Below are 20583 nucleotides of genomic sequence, written 5' to 3'. Positions count from 1 at the left end.
GTGTGCGCCGAATGTTCCATTGGGGGCATACCGAACTGTGGTCCGGTCCGGTCCGTGTCCAAACGCTTCGCTATACCAAATTTCCCCTGGTGCACATGGTCAACCTACCGTGCGCTTGTGCAGAGGGAATGAAATATCTTAGAGGGTTGGTATACTTTTAGAAGCCTGTAGCAACTTATCGTCTTCAGCCCGGTCTTACCCGATAATAGCAGTTGGTATCGAGATTGATCTGAGTTGTGCCAGAGCAAGAGCCGACTGTGATAAAGCGGGGAGGAGATTGAACTAAGCTGTGCCGGAGCAAGAGGCCGCCGTGGTAAGGCGGGGAGGCGCGTCATCCGACCCTCCCAGTGTTGCACCTGTGAACGGACAGGAGCTGGAATACCAGCCCTGATGCTATCGCGCATCATTGCATACACATCCCATTGTGACGAGTCGTGATAGTTGTCTTTCGGCTGCACTACGACAGAGAAAATCTCTATCGGGGGCCGATCGGCCGGCAGGTGGCGAGGGGGCGTCAGCAGGTGCCACCCGGCCGCCCTGGGCCCGGACCCGGCCGTCCCGGGCCCAGACCCGGCCGCCCCGGCCCGGACCCGGCCACGTACCCCGGGCCCAGCCGCGCCCCAGGCCCAAACCCGGCCGCGCGCCCCGGACCCGGACCCAGCGGCCGCCGTGCCACGCCCGGCTTACCGACTGGGCGCGGACCACGCCCATCCGAACTGTGGTGTCTGTGCAGCACCATAACACCCGGCGCTGCCGCACGGGAACGGGTGTCAGGGCTCAGGTCGATCCCGCTGGGGACAGGTACCAGGGCTCGGGGGACCCTAACCCCCGCTGGGGACGGGTGTCAGGGCTCAGGTGACCCCCCTCCCCCCGCTGGGAACGGCCGTCGGCTGGAGCAGCTGCACGGTGCGGCGACGCCAGCTCGCATGCGACTGTGCCCGCCGTCTCCGCGGCCGGCGGCGGCGGGCTGAGCCGACATCAGAGGCGCCGGCCGTCCGCCGGCATCTGTCAGCGGACGCATAGGCGCGTGCTGCCGCCGCCGCCGCCGCCGCCGCCGGCGCCGCCGGCCGGTGTCATCACGGCCGGTGTCATCACGGCCGCCGACCCCGTCGGCCTGTGTCATCACGGCCGTCGGCCTCGGCCACTGCCGCCGGGCGAGGTAAATTCCGCTGTCAACCTATTTTTGGGAAGGGCACAGGACGTCATACAACTGCGCCAGTTAGCTGACAGCCTAGCCTAAAGGGAGAAGCAGCTTTTTCGGAGGGGTGCCCTTGGATGCTGCAGTGCCGCGGGCTTCCTGCGACAGCGTGTATGCCGGGGCAGGTGAGGAGCTACCCACTTCTCCACAGCTGCAGTCAGGACGGATGTTGTTCGCCGCATCCGTCCCGCAGGTGAATTCAAGGAACCCAGCCCGTCTTGGAAAGGACATTCGTGCCGCGCTCCTAGGTCGCCTACGCCAGCTCTAACCGGCGTGAGGTCTGTGGCCGGGCGTGGGTTCAAGACGGAACCATGACGGGGCGTGACAGGCCGCTTAGCCAACGGGCAGGGTGTCAGAGCACGTTCTCGGCTGGTCCCCGCCGTCAACGCCACACAGACCACACAGCCGACGTGGCCCCCCGGTCGTCGCTGATTCGTGAGATCCCGGATATCAGTAGATCGTGTGACCCACGGCGGTCGGTGGCTCGTTTGACCCCCGGCCGTCGGCGGCTCATGTGACCCCCGGCCGTCGGTGGCTCATGTGACCCCGGCCGTCGGTGGCTCGTGTGACCCTCGGGGCCGTCGGTGGCTCGTGGGGCCCCAGCCATCGGTGGCTCGTGTGACCCTCGGGCCGTCGGTGGCTCGTGTGACCCCAGGTCGTCGGCGGCCCGTGTGACCCCCGGCCGTCGATGGCTCGTGTGACCCTCGGGCCGTCGGCGGCTCGTGTGGCCGTGTGACCGGCCGGCTCCTGTCCTGAGCTCGGGAGCGGACAGATGCGGTCAGGCCGCGGTCGGTCGGCGGCTGCCGCTGCGGTGTCTTGACGGCTGGTCCTCGGCTGATCCCACCCGCGGCTGATCCTAAAGCCCCGGGCCGCCCGATGCGCGCCGTGGGTTTGCCAACAGCGGCGGAGTCAGTGAAACCCGGTGACAGCGGCGCCGTCTGTCGCGCGTTTCGTAATCAACCGGCTGGAAGGGCATGCATAACTGGGAAGAAGCATCTCCATTCCCTTATTTACATGAATGTGTATAAGGCACAAGTTATCATGTCATCAACATCAAACCTTCGTCTGTCGCACGGGATTTGGCAGTGCTGAGCCCGTGCCAAATTCACATCGTCCGACCAGAGTTCTTGCAATTCCAGGACTGATCTTCATTCGCCATGTGTTGCAAAGTGGCACTGACTAAGGCGTTGAATGAAGGCTCAGCTATTTTGTTGGTTGAATTCCTGGCTCATAGCCTTCCCTGCCACCGGTAGCGTGGGGTCGATTGAATGGCTATGCACGCGGCTCTTCAGATTTCAGTCTTGAAAGATCTCTAGAATATCGTGTTTATCAGTTGCATTGGCTTAAGCGGGACTTGAATAGCTCTGGCTATGCGTTCGGTCCAATTATGATTCAACTGGAGAGCGCTGACAGGGCCTTAGACCGTCAAAAGGCATTATTTGATTCCTTATTAGAACGGATATGTATTTCTGTGCGACGCGCATGTTTATTCGATCATACTTACACTACTAAGATGAGCAAGTCCAATGACTAAAGCTGGCGAAACTACCGGTGGGTATGGCCGCAGGTCGTGCCCTCTAGCCAACCTCACTCTTGTGAGAAGGCCGCGCTCTCCCGCCAATCTCATTCTTGTGAGAAGGCCGCGCTCTCCCGCCGATCTCATTCTTGTGAGAAGGCCGCGCTCTCTCCCGCCAACCTCACTCTTGTGAGAAGGCCGCGCTCTCTCCCGCCAACCTCACTCTTGTGAGAAGGCCGCGCTCTCCCACCAATCTCATTCTTGTGAGAAGGTCGTGCTCTCCCGTCAACCTCACTCTTGTGAGAAGGCCGCGCTCTCTCCCGCCAATCTCATTCTTGTGAGAAGGCCGCGCTCTCCCGCCAACCTTATTCTTGTGAGGCTTGGCGTTCGTAGTCTCTTCTTTTGGCGACGCTGCAGGCTGTCGCGACCTGCCGCCTTTGCATGGGAATGCGCAGGTTCTTCTTTTTCGAAGCTGGGTTGAGTGAATGCCACTGAGACTGTGACCTGTCGGACTATGCCAACAGCCAGACGCCGTCAGAGCCAAGCTTTCTCCCGTCTGGCTCCCGAGCGGGAAATTAGCCCAGCAACAAAACTTTCGACATAATTTCTCGTCGATGGACCACAGGCTCCGCCAGTTTCAAAGGCGACTGGTTGGAACTGAAACCGCTGAGCGAGGCTCGAGTATTCTCGGTTCTTTTTGCATCGAGCTTGTTCAGCTGCGGCCCCCTCGGCAATCGCGGAAGGGATAAGTTTGCAAGTGGCAGAGGTATTAGTACATGTGATATCCTATGCCACGCTCCTGATATAAAAATGATGAAATACAAATATTCTTATTCCAAAGGCACATTTACCGCCCCAGCAAATCTGTAGCGCGTAACGCAAGGCGAAGCGTTACAAATCCAGAAGAAATGAGACATCGCCACTTCTGCGTGTCTTTAGTTACAGCGCCATGTACATAAACAGGACAGTGACGAGGGCTCCACTAGAGCGCAGTCGCCTCCCGAAGAGCCCACTATAGCGCAATCGCCTCCCGAAGGCCCCACTAGAGCGCAGTCGCCTCCAGAAGGCCCCGCTAGACCGCAGCCGCCTGCCGAAGAGGCCAAGCCACCGCCCAATACTCTGCATAATTATTACGGCGCAAGAGGAAGCCGACGACCAAAAGCAAAATACCAAGTGAACGATGAGAGAATGTATCAGCGCTTTACACATTTAAACTGCCTTTCAGCTGGGAAATCAGAAAAGTGCGTCTGAATAAATCGAATGAAATGTATCCAAAATGAACGTATCTATGACAAGAAATCAAGTGAATCCATAAAATGAAATAAGGTTAATCAATGCAATGCAATAAAATGAACCTATGGAATGAAACAAAGTGAATCTATTTAATGAAATAAACCAAATCTATGAAAGGATTGAATCTAAAAGAATGAATCTGAAACCGGCTATCGACTACTGCAAAGGCCTAATACGTAAGACATGCATTCTAAGTTTTTTTCAGCTGGCACAATTCCTTTATTGATTCCAGTGCGACAAAAGAAACTCTTGGAACTCTGCATGTTTTCGCTGGTTCGCGTAACGTGACTTTAAGTGAAAACATGCGAACATGATAAATGGATGGCCACAGGCAGACTTAACAGGACTAGGTCTGATCGCCTCTTCCCTGGCTGCTGCAATGCGTCCAGTTTAAGCCCTTTTGAAAGCCTTGTGACTGAAATGCGCCTGTCGGAGGTACACAACTTGTTCATTAACCTCTGATCACTCCGGCTGGCAGGAGGGGGCAAGATTGAAAACCACCTCCTTTGAGATCTGTGTAACGCCCCTCCCCCCTGTAATATGATTGGTGGGCTGTGCTGGCAAATGCAGTGAGACGGAAAAAGATTATGCTCAACGGCATAACACGTTTTCATCTCAGCCTATGTACTTAGTGCCGCGGCTTTCTTTAAGGAGTCGTAATTCTCCAATCTTAACATTCATCAGTGAGCACCGACAAAATAGTTTTACAGATTGTTCATGCACTTCATAACATGTCTTTATCAAATACACTTACGCGATGGATAAGAGACGAAACATTCCGGATGGAGGTGCTGATCGGGCGTAGCATCACAAGAATGTGCAGACCTCACACTTGGCTGCTCGCGGGGTATTTCATTTATCCGCGCCGTGTTTAAATATGTTCACAAACTCCAACTCCATCCGCAGTGGATTCCTACGTGGATTAACAATGGGAGGATCGCTATTATCTGAACGTCCATCAGAAATCCATGGTGGCCAGCACGCGGCAAACGTCAGCAGGTTCATGACGTTCATGAGCAGACGTTCATGGTCGACAGTCGGTTCATCCTCGCAGTCCTGAGCCTGTAAAGCTGCGCCATTGGAAAGCGGGAAACACGCTCTGCGGCGCATTCCCCGCGCACGCTGTGCATCCATTTTACACTTTTGAACTATGGGTAGCAGCGGATTAAAGGGGAGTGGATTGGATGGGTTCATGATCATGGTGGGGCATCGTTGCTTCGGATCGGATTTGACTACATCCAAAGACAAAAGGCTTCCTGTCCTGCGTAACTTATTTGAAACCCATGCTAGCGATGCCATCCTTCAAACACGGTTACAATCGAATGGCTACTCGGCATTTGGCAAAAGCACCTCTTGAGATCAGGTTCAACACAAGACCAGAGGCCTCCGACTGTTATCTGGGGAAATCCCGGGCGAAAGATCCATGCTCGACTGTACGAGAGCTAAGCAATGAGCCACAGTTGGCCTATTCGTGCTTGAGCGATGTGATCAGCACATGTCCCGAGCACATCACCTGTCGGATACGGATGCGCTCGTTTTGGCAAGATCACGAACCCCGCCGCCCTTTTCTGGGTGAGACTGCAGCCGCCAGTGCGAACGAGTACATCTCGGCGACGGCTCAGTCTCCACCAGCTCCATCTTGGCGAGATCGCAGTCTCCGTCGCCTGCATCTCGGTGAGACCACGGTCTCCACTGGCTCTACCTTGGCGAGATCGTTATCTCCGTCGTCTGTATCTCGGCGAGATCACGGTCTCCGCTAGCTCCATCCCGACGCGATCACGGTCTCCGTCGTCCGTATCTCGGCGAGATCACGGTCTCCGCTGGCCGGTCCCGGGCGGCCGGTATGCGGCACTACCCGCACGAGATGTGCCCCCGCCGCTGCCCGGATCCGCATTCTGACACGAAGGGCTCGGACCGGCCGTTCCTCACGCACCGTCCGGCCGGCCGGTTCGCCCGTCTTCTGGCGGAGGCTGTCGCGGAAAAATGATCTGCCCGCGCAGGAGTGTCGAGCGAGGTGTGGCACGCAGAGGTGTCCGACAGGCCCGACGGCTGAAGACGGTCCGCCATGTCGTGAGCAGGTGTTCTGCACGGTACATACCGAGGGTGGGGCCGGCAGATCTCTTATCGGCCTATCTAAACACCTCGTCGAGAAGGGCACAGCTTGATGACATGACCGCGCGAGGGAGAGCTGCACGTGTCCGGGGTGTGCACGCCCCCATCTGTCGCCGGCTGTTACTGTCGCGGTGCGTCCGCGCGGAACGGAGGCGGCCGACGGCGTGCGGGACATTGCCGCGGTGCTGGCAGCCAGTCAACGCCACGGTGCTCGCCGACGACCGGCGAATGCTGCCGGCAAGTAAGGTGATTAGTAATAAACTAATCAGATAAGGTAATAACTGATAAGTCCTGTCCATTTACCCGATGCAGGGGTTTTACTGCTTATACCCGTTTTGCCTCCAAGTCGCAGATACCATCTGTAATAACCGATCGACGCACCGGCACGGCCACCCGAACATCGAGTTAGCATGGCGAGCCTGATCCTTAGTGCCCACCCGTGACCTAGTCACTCGAACTGGCCCGCTGATGGTGAGATAACGGAACTCGTCCTTACACCGAGATACCTTCTTACCCGTGCTCGCTAAGTCCGCCAAAATGCCGTGTCGGGTGAATCTCGGCGAGTCGGCGGCGTCTTGCCGTGCCGGCTATCAGCGCCGGGCCTCTAAAGCTGGCGGCAGATGTGACGGGCCGTGACGCGGGCGGCTCGAGACGCCATGGCGGCCCTCTGAAGCGCTGCCGGATCATTCCGGCCCGCTGAGCACCGACCGGTCCTCCGCCAACCACCTGCAGCGCTAATGCCCAGTTGCGTGAGTGAAAATCGGCCGTCGAGCAGAGCCGACAGCTGAGTGAAAGCTGCGCCAGTGGTGGCGCGGTGCGACCCTGGTGGGTCGCTGACTCCACTGGGCGGCCACCCCCCCCCCCCCGTCCCTTACCCGGGTCACTCCACCTCCCTCCCAGTCTCGCCTCAGCCCGTGCTGGAAGCGTGCCGTCGCGTCCGTCCCCAGGTCATGATGTTGACGCGTCAGCTGACTGGGCTAGGTGTGCGTGGGCAGGGGCGCGGCGGTCTTGCATGCGCAGCTGCGGTTTGGCGAGCGCGTGGCGGGAGGGGAGCCTTGCGCGCGGCTGGTCAGAGATCGCTGCTGACGTCAGAGCGCGAGCTGATGTGAGCCACGGAGATGTCAGGCACATCGGGCGAGACTTCGTGAAGGCCTCTGGGAGCCGCTACGGCCAGAGATGGGCCGTCCCTGCCCTTCTCTGCTACGGCGCATGCTCAAACAAAGCCCGCGGGCGACAATTCTATTCGACAATTTTAATGGGCATTGCAACTTTTAAAAAGGGCATACAGAATGTAATATACATACAGCGTTGTCGAGATACGGTCTGCGATGCGGACCGCTCTTACCGTACATGTCCACAGGGCCCGCTGCATGGCTGTCTTCGTCGCACCGCAATGCACCGTTCCATGTGTCAATGGGCGACAGCTCAGTTCTTGACAGGGCTGTCACTTTCTCCCCGCAGTCTGACCAGGCAGATCGCATGATCAGAGACGGCGGAATGGTCAGTGGTGGGGACTGATAAGCTGAGGTGGGGATGTGGGGTGCGGTGTGGTGTGGTGTGGGAGGAGGGCGAGGCGGGAGCACGTGCTCCCAAGTAAATGGTCGGGAATACCGTCAACATTTGGTGTGCTGAAGCCTCAGAACAGGTACCTTTCATAGGAAAATGATAAAATCATGACCTCATCCATAACAGAGGCATGCTTGGTGGTAACCACAGCAGTAATGCCGCGTTCCCCACTCATGCTGCTAATCAAATCTTAGAAATAAGCACAAATAACGTGTTAGTGCACAACGGTACAATTTTTCCAAGAAGTCCTGCTTCCAAAGAACGATACATTATCTGCTGTCAGTGTCTAGAAGTGACCATCTATGGTCATGGCCATTTAGGATCGAAGCCGAAGCAGTCGAAATAGTGACCGAATCAGGTGAAATTTGCCATCGACAGCCGGTTGCTCGATGTCAAAGCATGTTTTGCCGTATCCATGCAAATTCAACCTTTAAATAGATCAAAGGTGGTGACCCTAAGCTCTGGCCCTCTTTGAGCTGTATCGGAGTAGACATCTATCAAAAGGCTGGCACATAAGGCCGGCCTCCCATCATCAGGCCGCACCTGATCCGTTGATCCGCGACAGTCTGGCCGATCCTTCGACTGTAAGTGATGGTGCGGACTGTGATAATAATCAGACCGCCATGGCGCCTACCGCCGCTCCGCACATGGGACGCACGTGAAATATGCATGTGTCGCAGATACATCAACAGAGCTTTCCACCATCGGCCTGCCTCCCGTCACGTCCCCGCCTCCCGGAGAGCCCCTCAGCCACCATCGGTCCCTCCCGTCACGTCCCCGCCTCCCGGAGAGCCCCTCAGCCACCATCGGTCTCTCCCGTCACGTCCCCGCCTCCCGGAGAGCCCCTCAGCCACCATCGGTCCCTCCCGTCACGTCCCCGCCTCCCGGAGAGCCCCTCAGCCACCATCGGTCTCTCCCGTCACGTCCGCGCCTCCCGGAGAGCCCCTCAGCCACCATCGGCCTGCTTCCCGTCACGCCCCCGCCTCCCGGCCCGCCTCTCAGCCACCATCGGCCCTCCTCTCTTCACGTCCCCGCCTGCAGGTCCGCCCCCGGTTCGCCGCCCGCCCGCCGACAGGTCGTTAGTGACCCCTGGGTCCGGTGACGCGCTGCGACAGGGAGCGGACCGGGTGACGGGTGGGGAGGGGGGGGGGGGGCGTGACTGGGCAGTGTCGGTGAGTTCCGGCACGCCTCCAGTGTCGGACTCGCCGGTAATTGGCTGCGAGGATGGCGACGCTCAGCAGGCGGCCATTGTTAATGGCGGCTCGCTGAGCGCCGCCGCCCTCGGGACCCGGAGGCCGCCGCGGCCAGCCTCTCGCAAGCGAAGCTGTCTGCACACCGAATCGTTGGCCAATAAGCTGGCTGATCGGTAATGACGGATGGCCCAGGATCAGTTACAATGATAAGTCTGGTCGTGCGCTTACCCTTCGAATGTGTAAATAGGTGGGGCGAACGCCGCAGAACATGCAATATTCTACCATCAGCGTTAGACAGATGATGGAACAATTAGCTGGATTGTGGGCTAAGTCCCATACCCCGTGCATGGTCCAGTGGAAAGTACGCCGGAAAGGCTGCCAGCTCCCACCACAGCAACCTCATTTGATATCAGGCGGTAGTGTATTTTTGGCGGCGTTTAAGCTGATCTCACGCGACAAATCTGGCCTTGCGTTTTCATTTCATTTCGGACAAAGTGAACCGCTCCAGCGTGGCTATGAAGGTAGGTACGCGTTCACGTGATAACCGCTTCTGATAGCGGGGAAATCCGACGAAGCCATCGCGCGCTGACATTTGAGAGGGAACGCAGGAGGGATCAGCCGCAGGTAAACCCCACTGCCCTTTCCAGCGGCAGATCTTCATCCGTCCCCATCTGGAGCCCAGCCCCTCTGCCGACCGGGTGGAAACCCCGCCGATCTGGGTTCCTCCCGTGGGGACATTGCTCGGCGTTATCTGCCGCCGGCCCCGCTCACCCCCTCGGACGTGGTCAGCCCCGCTCACTCCCTCGGACGCTGGTCGTCCCCGCTCACCCCTCGGACGCTATCGGCCCCGCTCACTCCCTCGGACGCTATCGGCCCCGCTCACTCTCTCGGACGCTGTCGGCCCCGCTCACTCCCCTCGGACGCTATCGGCCCCGTTCACATCCCTCGGACGCTGTCGGCCCCGCTCACTCTCTCGGACGCTATCGGCCCCCGCTTCACTCCCTCGGACGCTATCGGCCCCGCTCACTCTCTCGGACGCTGTCGGCCCCGCTCACCCCTCGGACGCTGTCGGCCCCGCTCACTCTCTCGGACGCTATCGGCCCCCGCTCACTCTCTCGGACGCTGTCGGCCCCGCTCACCCCTCGGACGCTATCGGCCCCGCTCACTCCCCTCGGACGCTATCGGCCCCGCTCACTCTCTCGGACGCTATCGGCCCCGCTCACCCCTCGGACGCTATCGGCCCGCTCACTCTCTCGGACGCTGTCGGCCCCGCTCACTCCCTCGGAACGCTATCGGCCCCCGCTCACTCTCTCGGACGCTGTCGTCCCCGCTCACCCCCTCGGACGCAGTCGCTCTCGTTGCCCGCCGCCCCCTCGGTCAGCCGGGCGCGGCCGGCTGGTGCCGGCCGCCGGCGCGTTAGCCGGCGGCCGCAGCGGGGGCCGGGCGCTGGCGGCCGGGTGCGGCGCCGATGCCCCCGGGCCGGGCCGGCCGGACCGGTCCGGCCGGCCGGGCGCCGCTCCAGCGCAGCCCGCCGGCCTGACGGCAGACGCGCCCCAAGCATGAGTCCGAGCGGAGCGGAGGTGCACGCGGTGCCGGCGCCGCTCGGTGCCGAGTTTGACCCGGTCAGGAAGGAGGAGCAGCTCGTCTGCGTGACCAGGTGAGGTGGAGGCGCCGCGGTCGGCGGCCTCCCCCCCCCCCCCCCAATAAGAATCCCCGCCGGCAGAGCGATGACGCGGACCAGACGAGGGCCGAGGTTTGTCGCATTCTGAGCGATGTCACCAACAGGACGGGTGTTTTATATTTGTCTCGGGTCGGTGAGGTTCTGTTCCTTCTCCCGGGGCTTACCTTTGGTCTAGGGCACCAATAAGTCTATCTTCGATCCAGAGCAGCATGCCGGATAAAAATACAAGTTCGGCTGAAAAGTAAGGTATGTTATTGATCACAATCGTCTTCGCCGCGAATGCCATTATTACATTTGCTGCATAATGGAGCTAATCACCCAGAAAACAGATATTGGTGGCATAAATGGTCATGAATCCTTAGCGACAATTGTCTGTTATTGCGAGATGCGTGGGCTCCAGATGTGCGTTTAAACTCGCAAACCATCTTCAAGCAGAATAGAAGTGTCTGTTTTTATGTCCGTTCACCATGCGTATAGCGTTACTACGCCTCCACAAAATAATAAAGCCCTAGGCACGCGTTTCGGTAACTGGGACAATGTTATGTACAAACTTGGTCAATTCGTCATGGCATACATTGATGACATAATTTAGAGATGTGTTCGTTTTCACGGCATGGTGTATTATACCCGAGAGCTGACAGCACCCGTCGCTGGTAGCTCCCGCTCTTGTGTGCCAGCTGGGGTATTTCTCGCGCACGTGTGCTGGAGGGGTGTCCCGAGTCAGAGGGCTCGCTGGGGACGGGAGCGGGGCCACTGGCGCTCAGGACCAGTGGGTCGAAGCGCCAGATCAGCCGCGCGCGAAGCTAAATACTAGACCGGGGCGGCGCATGGCCGCTCAGAACGCGGCTCACGCTGTCAACGTACGCCATGATCTTTGGTCAGCAAAATGCATGTTATATGATGAACGAATAACTCTTTAAAACTGAGATATTCATTGTCATGTACGTAAATTCACCCCAGGTGACATTCTGTGCTCTAAGACCTTCCGAACCAAGGGTTTGGTTTTGCCTGATCTCAAAACATTTTGGAGAGAGGACAGCGATATTTAGCGGTGATGATGTTTGCACGGATGATAACCTTCTTGTATTTGTGCCATCGGCTGGATAGTAACGTTGAACCTTGTGTAAAAGGGCACGTTCAGACCCAGAGTGCTAAGCTTGCGCCACTTTAAAGAATCGTGTTCACAGAAAACTTACTTTTTGGTCGCATGTGTCTTGTCACTCACACTCACTTTGCATCTTTTGTGATGCCCTTTTTGGTCTTCCCCTTTGAGCAGTAACAGTTCCGCAGAAATGTTCCCTTAGCCCAGTGATGGGAGACGGGGATGCGTTAATGACGCTCTCGTTGTGGGTAGCATTTGGATCCGAAGCGCTATATCCAAGACGAAGAGCGATTGTGGCGACATTTCAACTGTTTGGACTTTGTTGCGGCTGGAAGGCATCGAGTCGAAATTATGTGAAGTTGAACGGCAAAATGCGAGTTTCGCAAAAATAATTTTCTCCCAGTCATGAAGGAAATATTATTGGAAAACTTGTTTGGCAATTCAGTCCGTGCCAGCCGATTCCTCCCGTATTACTTGTCTGTGTAAGCTTTCAAAGTGACGGACCGGGACGTGTTACCGAGTCACGGACTGGGACGTAACTCAGTAACACGTCTCGGTTAGCTTAAGTAGTTGGGTAACGCGTCGTGTTACCGAGTCACGGACCGGGACGTGTTACCGAGTCACGGACCGGGACGTGTTGCCAGGTTGCAGACCGGGACGTGCAACCGAGTTACGGACTGGGACGTGTTACCGAGCTACAGACTGGGACGCGTTACCGAGTTAAGGACCGGGACGTGTTACCAAGCTACAGACCGGGACGTGTTACTAGTTACGGACCAGGACGTTTTGCCGGATTACAGACCGTGACGTGTTACTGAATTATGGACCGGGACGTGTTACCGAGTTACGGACCGGGACGTGTTACTGAGTTATGGACCGGGATGTGTTACCGAGTTACCGACTGGGACGTGTTACTGAGTCATGGACCGGGACGTGTTACCGAGTTACCGACTGGGACGTGTTACTGAGTCATGGACCGGGACGTGTTACCGAGTTACGGGCCGGGACATGTTACCCTCTGTCCTGCTCGCTGGTATCTCGGCCATCCATGTTGTCGTTCCCGTGCGGCGGCCTGGGATTATGCCCACGAAGCACCATAAGCATGTGTGGTTCGGTTGTGCTCAGATTAGAGCTAGGAACCTTGTAACGCGTTTGCTTTCTTTCCTTTGGCGTAATCGCAGCGCACAGTTGGAACATCAGCTATGACGAGATCTTTGCATGACGGCCAGCTGTGTACGCGTTGTAAAAAGAGAAAGAAGCTCAAAAGTCACACAACGAGCAGATCATATATGGCTGTTTTTAAGCCCAGCCGTATGAACAATTGCAGCTTTAAACATGAGAAATACAGTGCATTGAATGAGTCACCCGCGTTTTCTGCGTCCGTTCGAACCGTTTAACAATTCGACTGGGATTACAAAATGATAACGAGAGCTTGGCGACATCTGATCGGATAAGCGTCAAGTTCTGCGATCAAACGTGATCACGAAGTTACGTTGCATATTTAACGAGAGTTCCATAGACAGCCGAACCGGTACTCAATGCTGGCTCTCGTTTTTCTACTTGCTCATCCAGCGTCCGCACTCCGTGCATATATCGTCTCTGCTAAAATCGCTAATTCCCCGGATGCCAGAGCCGGAGAGAGGGAGAGGGCACATCGTTCAAGGGCACCAGGGTTCCCTCTCCTGTCCGGTTAACGGGGGCTCGTCCGCCGAGCGAGGTGCACCACCGCAAACGGACCGCACGCCCCCCTCCCTCCCCTCCCCTCCCCACCAGGACATCTCCCGGCCCGCAGTGCAACGTGGCCGGACAGCGCGGCGTCGCTCAAAAAATCGGCCCCCGTCTCGTGCCAGCGGGTCCTTACCCTTTCTGGGAATTCCGGTCTGTAGGGCGCCCCGCGGGCACCGTGCCGGCGCGTCTGCCTGGATTATCGGTCATCTTGACACGCGACGCTCCCGCCTCCTGGAAGATGAGCATGACGTTGATTGCTGGCAGTTGATTTTTATTTTGGTGTTATCATTCGCGAGACAAGTGTATCCGTGTGCGATGCGGCATATTTCAGCCAGTTGGGGGACACGTGATCCTATCATTTGCGGCGACGGTTGATTAATTGACTGATACGGACTGCGGAACACGGCGTCGCCTCGCAGGCCGGACGCTGGCGGTGGTCACCACTCCTGCGGCCGGCCGATGATGGGTTCGGTGGCGACCGATTGGTATGTTATATGGGCTCGCCGCATGCTCTTCTCCTGCAGTCTCAGTTGCATCAGCAAGATATCGGTTTGATTTTTCCCCATTTCGCAATTATGAAACCGCGCTATGAATTAGGTCGATGCAATGTGTCATGCGCACTGCGGCGTGGTGGGCTGAAAGTGGTGCGCTAACTTGTTTGGCATGCTCGTTCTTTCAATAAGCCATAAGCCCTGTAATCATTTAATACACGCAATTAGACGCATTCCTTGTTAACGCTTTCTTAGTGATCTGCCTTCCAAACCTGCTGGCACCGTGACGCATGAAGAGGATGCCAAATGTTTTTTTTTTCTTAACATTGCAGTCGGTGGTTCAGCGGTCCCGCCATGTGATCGAGTCACACGATCGACATGTCTGTGATGAGAACGCCTATCCAGTAATCCCCTCCACACCGTTCAGATGTGTGCCATCGGCTCGTTGCAGGCGCTGTGCTGTATGTGCAAAGTCGAGATTTGGCTGGACAGTGGCAAAGACTTTAGGCTTTTAGTTTTGGTCTAGTTTTGGGTTTTTGGTCCCCGTTCATGGATAGACTGAATTTTTCGCTCAGTCACTTTGTATACCTTTGGAGGCCTGGGCCCCGATAACTTTATTTTATTTCAACAATAAAGCTTTGGTGATGCATGAAAATAACGGTTTCTTAACTTCCGATTGCTCCCGAATCTCCTCAGTAATGTTTGAGTGTGCCGCCACGGGTGAGAACGTTTTACGTTCTGATGCGTGTTCCTGTTCCGACGCAAGTTCTCTTTCTGACGCGTGCTCCCGTTCTGACGCGTGTTCCCGTTCTGACGCATGCTCCCGCTCTGACGCATGCTCCCGCTCTGACGCGTGTTCCCGTTCTGACGCGTGTTCCCTCTCTGACGTGTGTTCCCGCTTTGACGAGTGTTCTCGTTCTGACGCGTGTTCCCGCTCTGACGCGTGTCCTCTTTCCGTTGCAGTGCCATGGCGTTCCCCCCGTTCGGCGCCGCGCCGCACGGTGCCGGCGGTATGCTGCCGGGTTACACTGTCGCCCGGCCCAGCTACCCGGTCATGATGCCCGACGGCTTCGCCTCCGGCGTCCCCTACGGTCCAGGTGAGTCGCCGTCCCCTCAGGGGTTCACTGAGGATGGCGTGGCTGCCGCCCCGTGGAACCGTCAGTGTTAATCCTAGCGGTCAAGGGACTGCCGCCCACGGCGCGCATCGTTGGCGCTCCCTCTTTATCGAGGTACTATCGCTCTGTTCATCAGTAACGTCCGTTCTCGAGAATTCGGCGGGTATGGGGAGTACCCTTCGCATATTTTCTGGGACTTGTAGGCATCATTAGGCTGTCTTCGTAAGCCACGCATAGTCATCTGCATGCTTAGGCCCACGGGTTTATGAGAAATAAAGTTGTGGGCATGGCACGTTGTCGGCTCACCTTTGCACGTCTGGCGGTTTGACGTTATGAGCGAATTGTGGCGCTCATTCGAAATGTTTGGCATTTCAGCTTTACGCGTCAGCTGTGTGGCTGAGTATGCGTCGAATAATCGATTGGGTTTAAGTTGCCACTTTTATTTCATATTTCAACGCAGCAGTACAGCATCGCGTTCCGCTTCAGCCTAAAGCTCGCCAGTCTGTGCTCAATGCTGGTTTCAAGAATTTATTAGCAACACAAAAGTCGAACAAATGACTCGCTTTGAGTGCAAGCCCATTCACGCCACTTGCGCAAGCTCCTGCGCCCATGTGTCACCTCCCATATTCGCTCACGCGCCAACTTTGCACGAGGTGAGGCCCACATGTGAGCCAGGCTGTGTGCCGCCGCGGTCAGTGGTCGCCGCTCAGTGCCAGTGTGGTGCGCTGTGTGTCCGGACGGTGTGCCATTCAGGCCCAGACGCCATCAGCTGACCGCGTTTGGTAGACTGACTCCCGTTGAGATCACTGACTCATTTAAGGCGTCCCTCACCCCGGACACAAGTGTGAGATTGATCGAGTCGTCAGTGAGTAATCATATCATTTTCTCATTTCATTTGTTGTTGCATCCTTTTCGACAACCGTATCCTGTTTTCAGACTTCAGACAGGTCTTGGGATGACAAGGTAATTACAGCCTGTTCAGAAGAATAACACAGAATAAAACTGGAAGTCATATCATCAGCGCCGTGAATACAGACGCCTGTTGGGCCTGATAGGACGACCTGCACTTCCACATGCCCGGTGTAGTTAGTGTATCCGCGTGGAGGTATTGTGGCCCAGGTGTGCGCCACAGGGCTGTAGGCCGTATCGGCTCGCTTGTCTCCAGCGCACCCGTCAGCGGGGCCGGACCAGACCAGTCCGGCCGCGAGTCACGCGCCTGCTGCACCGAGCTGACACCGTCGGCGGGCGCCGGACCAGACCAGTCCGGCCGCGAGTCACGCGCCTGCTGCACCGAGCTGACACTGTCAGCGGGGCCGGACCAGACCAGTCCGGCCGCGAGTCACGCGCCTGCTGCACCGAGCTGACACTGTCAGCGGGGCCGGACCAGACCAGTCCGGCCGCGAGTCACGCGCCTGCTGCACCGAGCTGACACCGCCGGCGGGCGCCGGACCAGACCAGTCCGGCCGCGAGTCACGCGCCTGCTGCACCGAGCTGACACCGTCGGCGGGCGCCGGACCAGACCAGTCCGGCCGCGAGTCACGCGCCTGCTGCACCGAGCTGACACCGTCAGCGGGGCCGGACCAGACCAGTCCGGCCGCGAGTCACGCGCCTGCTGCACCGAGCTGACACCGTCGGCGGGCGCCGGACCAGACCAGTCCCACACGCCTGCTGCACCGAGCTGACACCGCCGGCGGGCACCGGACCAGACCAGTCCGGCCGCGAGTCATGCGCCTGCTGCACCGAGCTGACAGCGTCAGCGGGGCCGCCGGTCACGCGCCGAGCGCGACAATAGCCCAGGCACTCTATCTCTTAAGCCCCGCCCGATCTAAGAACGACAGCCCGGCCTCGTGCCGCTGTCACGAGAGCCGCCCCCTCCACGGACCGCGCTGCAGGACGCTGCAGGGTGTGAGCCGCGCGGCCAGCGCCCCTGTCCCTGTCCCTCCTGTAGCGGCAGGTCAGCGCCCCTGCCGATGGCGTGGGTCGCAGAAGCCGTACGCAGCGCTGCCGGCCGGGCCTGACGCGGCGGGCGGGTATCCGGTGTCAGGCTCGGCAGAATCGCGGGGCCTCACTCAAAGGGTCACGTGGCCGACTGTGAGGCCGCTGACAGCCTGTCTGGTGCGCTTTCGAAGCGATGATTCCCTCCATTAGCGGGCAGAGTGGCGTGGATGGGAACGTGCGTGAATCGCGAAGGCGCTTGCTCTGGTCAGCGGTGCCGGTCGATGCTTTCCCTTTTGATAGCTAGAGCAAGCAGGCAACGGCCTGCTTGATGGAAATACCAGAAAATCAAGTGAATGATATTATAATTCTAAGTTATTGCATATATGTCTGCAAGAATTCGTCGTTAGTAACACAGAGCTTAGGGCCAGGAGCGCCGCCGCAGATTATGGAAACTGCCGCCCATGGCGGTACTCACGCATTATGTTTGTTCGATTCGTGCGCATTAAACGGACGACAATTTCAGCCTCGTCTATTGACCATCAACCTCAACATGCCTAGGAACCAGACCCACAAATACACACGTGGGCAAGAGTCGGCTCCTCGCAACATCTTCTCCTCCACATCCCCCAACCTTCTTCGGGCTGGTGTCCGTAGACAGCTGGCAGCCCACGGTGTCGGTGACGGCGACCCGGGTCTCCGCCCGGACGATGTGCCGCCGTCGCTGAGAGCGCCCTGCTGTTGCAGCGTCCGGCAACAGCAACGGCCGCAAGCAGCGGCGTGAGCGCACCACGTTCACGCGTCAGCAGCTGGACATCCTCGAGGGCCTGTTCCAGAAGACGCGCTACCCGGACATCTTCATGCGCGAGGAGGTGGCCATCAAGATCAACCTGCCGGAGTCGCGCGTCCAGGTGAGCGCATCGCGAACACAGCGCCAGCCGGGCAGGGCGGCTGGCGCACGTGAGAACGCCCCCAGATCGACCCGACCCGAAGCCGGCGTGCAGCACGCGGAGAAAGCCGCGGACACCTGGCGCCTGTCGTTGTAGTCCCGTCCCCGTGTTTGATAACTATTTCTGGTGTTAGAGCGAGGTCCGAAAAGGTGCGCAATGCGTGACTTCCCAGTAAACTGAAGCGTTCGACTTCGCCTTCAGGCGTAACGTGTTGGAAGGTAGCGAATGAAGAGAAACATCTCATTCCGCTGCTCTTCTTGCCCGCGGCACTTTTCAGTACTCCTGTTTGCATGGCTAAGATTTCCTTTTTGGCCTGGATGATAATGGATGCATTAACGACTAAAAAATTTAATGAATACCTGAATTCAGTCTTCCCTGGAGACGTTGGTGTTGGATCACCCAAAGCATCCGATGGCCAAAACTAGGCGGCCAAAACTAGGCGGATCTAAGTGACGATAGCCATCTTGACACTGCGTTGTGACGGCCGGCCGGATCCTTGTAACGCCCGCGCCCGCCGACCAATCGGCTCAAGACTCCAGAGATCGCTTCCCGGGACAGCGTCAATGACCGGAGAGTGCGGTGACCTTCCGGACTTCACTTCCTTCCCCGATGAACCACTTCCACTCGGCCGTCGAGTCGAAACCGGTCCTCGGTGTCTTCGGTCTGTCTTCACGCCACACTCTGACCGGGCTTAACCCTGCTTACCTCTTGACCTTCGACGTTAAAGGAGGCTCTCCACTTCGTCACCGCCCCTGTGGCAATGTCCAGTTCCCCGAACAGGGCCAGTATTAGTGGAGTTGTCTGAAAGGCGGCTGATCCCCAGACCAGCACCGGCGCCTGAGGATTTGTCGGAAACCACTGCCGCAGTGTGTCAACTCGGCCAACGCCATGTACACAGAAACGCTGTAAGCCGCGCACGAACGTGAAAAATTCCAGACGGGGATTTGTGCTGTGACGCATTCCTGAGGAGAGATTTGTGCTGTGACGCATTCCTGCGAGGGTTTTGCGTTGCCGGGTCAGCGGCCGGTAGGCGGTCATGGCCCTCCGGTGCTTGTTGCAGGCGGCGTGAACACCACCTGTGACAAGCGCGCGAGCCGTGGTGGTGCAGCAGCTGTGACGACCAGATGGCCTTGTTGGCGCGATAACATTAGCGTGATGACGTGAGATCCGATCACTCGATCACATCTGGGTACGTGGGGACGCGTGATGACGTGCTATCAAATGACGTCTTCATGGCCCTTGACGACGTCCGAAGATCGCGTGCCATGGGACGCCTCGTGGCGGTTGGTAATATTGATGACGCCTTGCGGCGTCCGCCGCTATGAGGACAGCTTTTGGCGTCCGGTGATATGACGATGTCCCTCGCAGGTCTGGTTCAAGAACCGGCGCGCCAAGATCCGCCAGCAGGCCAAGCAGACCAACACGAACGGCACGGCGCCGCCGCCCGAGACCAAGCCGAAGCCGAAGCCGCGCACGCGCACGCCGCCGGCAGCCAGCTCGCCGCCGAGTACGGCCGGCGACCTGTCGACGGTGACGCCGGGCACGCCGTCGCCGCCGGCGGCCGTGCAGCGCGCCTCGCCGTACTCTCCGCCGGTCACGTGCTCGCCAACGCCGCCGGTCAGCACGCCCGTCAGCACGCCGCACCAGGTAAGGATGCCGCTCGCGCGCCGGTCCCCCCTCCCCCCGGCTGTGGCTGGAGGCGCGCCCCGCAGGAGACCGCGGCCACCAGCATGTCCGTCCGCACACCCGTGTGCCAGTACGGAAGTCCGTGCCACGGGGTTCTGCTCCGGGTTTCATCGGTAGCACGTGGCGAGGTGGCTCTGGTCACAGTTCCTGCCGGCATGTATGCACTCTTTGACGCGGGCTAGCGAAGCTCCGGTCTCAGTTCCTGTCGGCATGAATCCATCAATAACGTCCCGGATCTGGACATATCGGCCGCCATTAAACGCTATACGGGGAAAAAATCGCTGCATGACTGGCGGAGGCGTGCAGCCGCTGCAGAGCAATTCAGCGTTGTGTGACAATGCCGAGTGCCGTATGATGGTCCTCAGTGTCACATGGCACCTGTTAGAATCGTGTGACGCCTCGGAACGTATTGTGGTACCGTTTAGCATTGTGTGAACCCCAGCGCCAAGTGGTGTCGTGCGAGGAGTCATGTCGTGTCTTGGTGTCGTGCGACGTTTCTCAACTTTGCGTGATGCCTCTCAGCTTCGTGTGACGCTCCTCGACGCCGTATGACTCCCCTTAGTGTCGCATTTGACGCCGGCTGATCCTTTCCCATGCGGCTTAGCCGCAGATCACTGTTGCAGCCATTTCCTCTGACGCCTTCCGTTTGCATCACAGAGTTACGGCGGGGGCTACAACACCATCTGGAACCCGATGGGCGACCTCGTGTCGAACCAGCCGGCGATGGAGAGGCCTTACTCGGCTAATCCGGCTGGCGGGTACCCGCAGTACGGCGGGTACTACGGCAACATGGAGTATCACCTGAACCAGCACGGCCAGATCAACTCCCAGGTGAGCCAACGACCGAGAGGGGAGATGACCGGTGATAATCCCTGATGATCTGCTGACCCGACCACGCCCGTGAGCTGCCGTAGCACAGTTCTAACAGGTTTTAACTGTCTTACACCAGCTAATTCTCAGCAGGATTAGCATTGCGAGCTCTGACCACTTTCGCAGACGCAAGTAAGAATCAGTGTG

General features: G+C 58.1%; 1 protein-coding gene across 1 annotated transcript; it reads left to right on the top strand.

Moving 5' to 3' along the window:
- Positions 1–10437: 10437 nt before the first annotated feature.
- Positions 10438–19362, top strand: LOC119099014 (homeobox protein OTX2; the record flags this gene model as incomplete). The annotated part of the gene is made up of 4 exons (XM_037222065.1): positions 10438–10535; positions 14844–14977; positions 17678–17841; positions 19249–19362. Coding segments are annotated over exons 1-4 (510 nt in total), but the record flags the coding sequence as incomplete, so codon positions are not given.
- Positions 19363–20583: the final 1221 nt, after the last annotated feature.

This window comes from Pollicipes pollicipes, unplaced genomic scaffold (genome assembly GCF_011947565.3).
Source record: "Pollicipes pollicipes isolate AB1234 unplaced genomic scaffold, Ppol_2.1 Scaffold_2555;HRSCAF=2994_pilon_pilon_pilon, whole genome shotgun sequence".
NCBI classification, from domain to species: Eukaryota; Metazoa; Arthropoda; class Thecostraca; order Pollicipedomorpha; family Pollicipedidae; genus Pollicipes; species Pollicipes pollicipes.
This window is presented reverse-complemented; position numbering and strand designations above follow the sequence as displayed.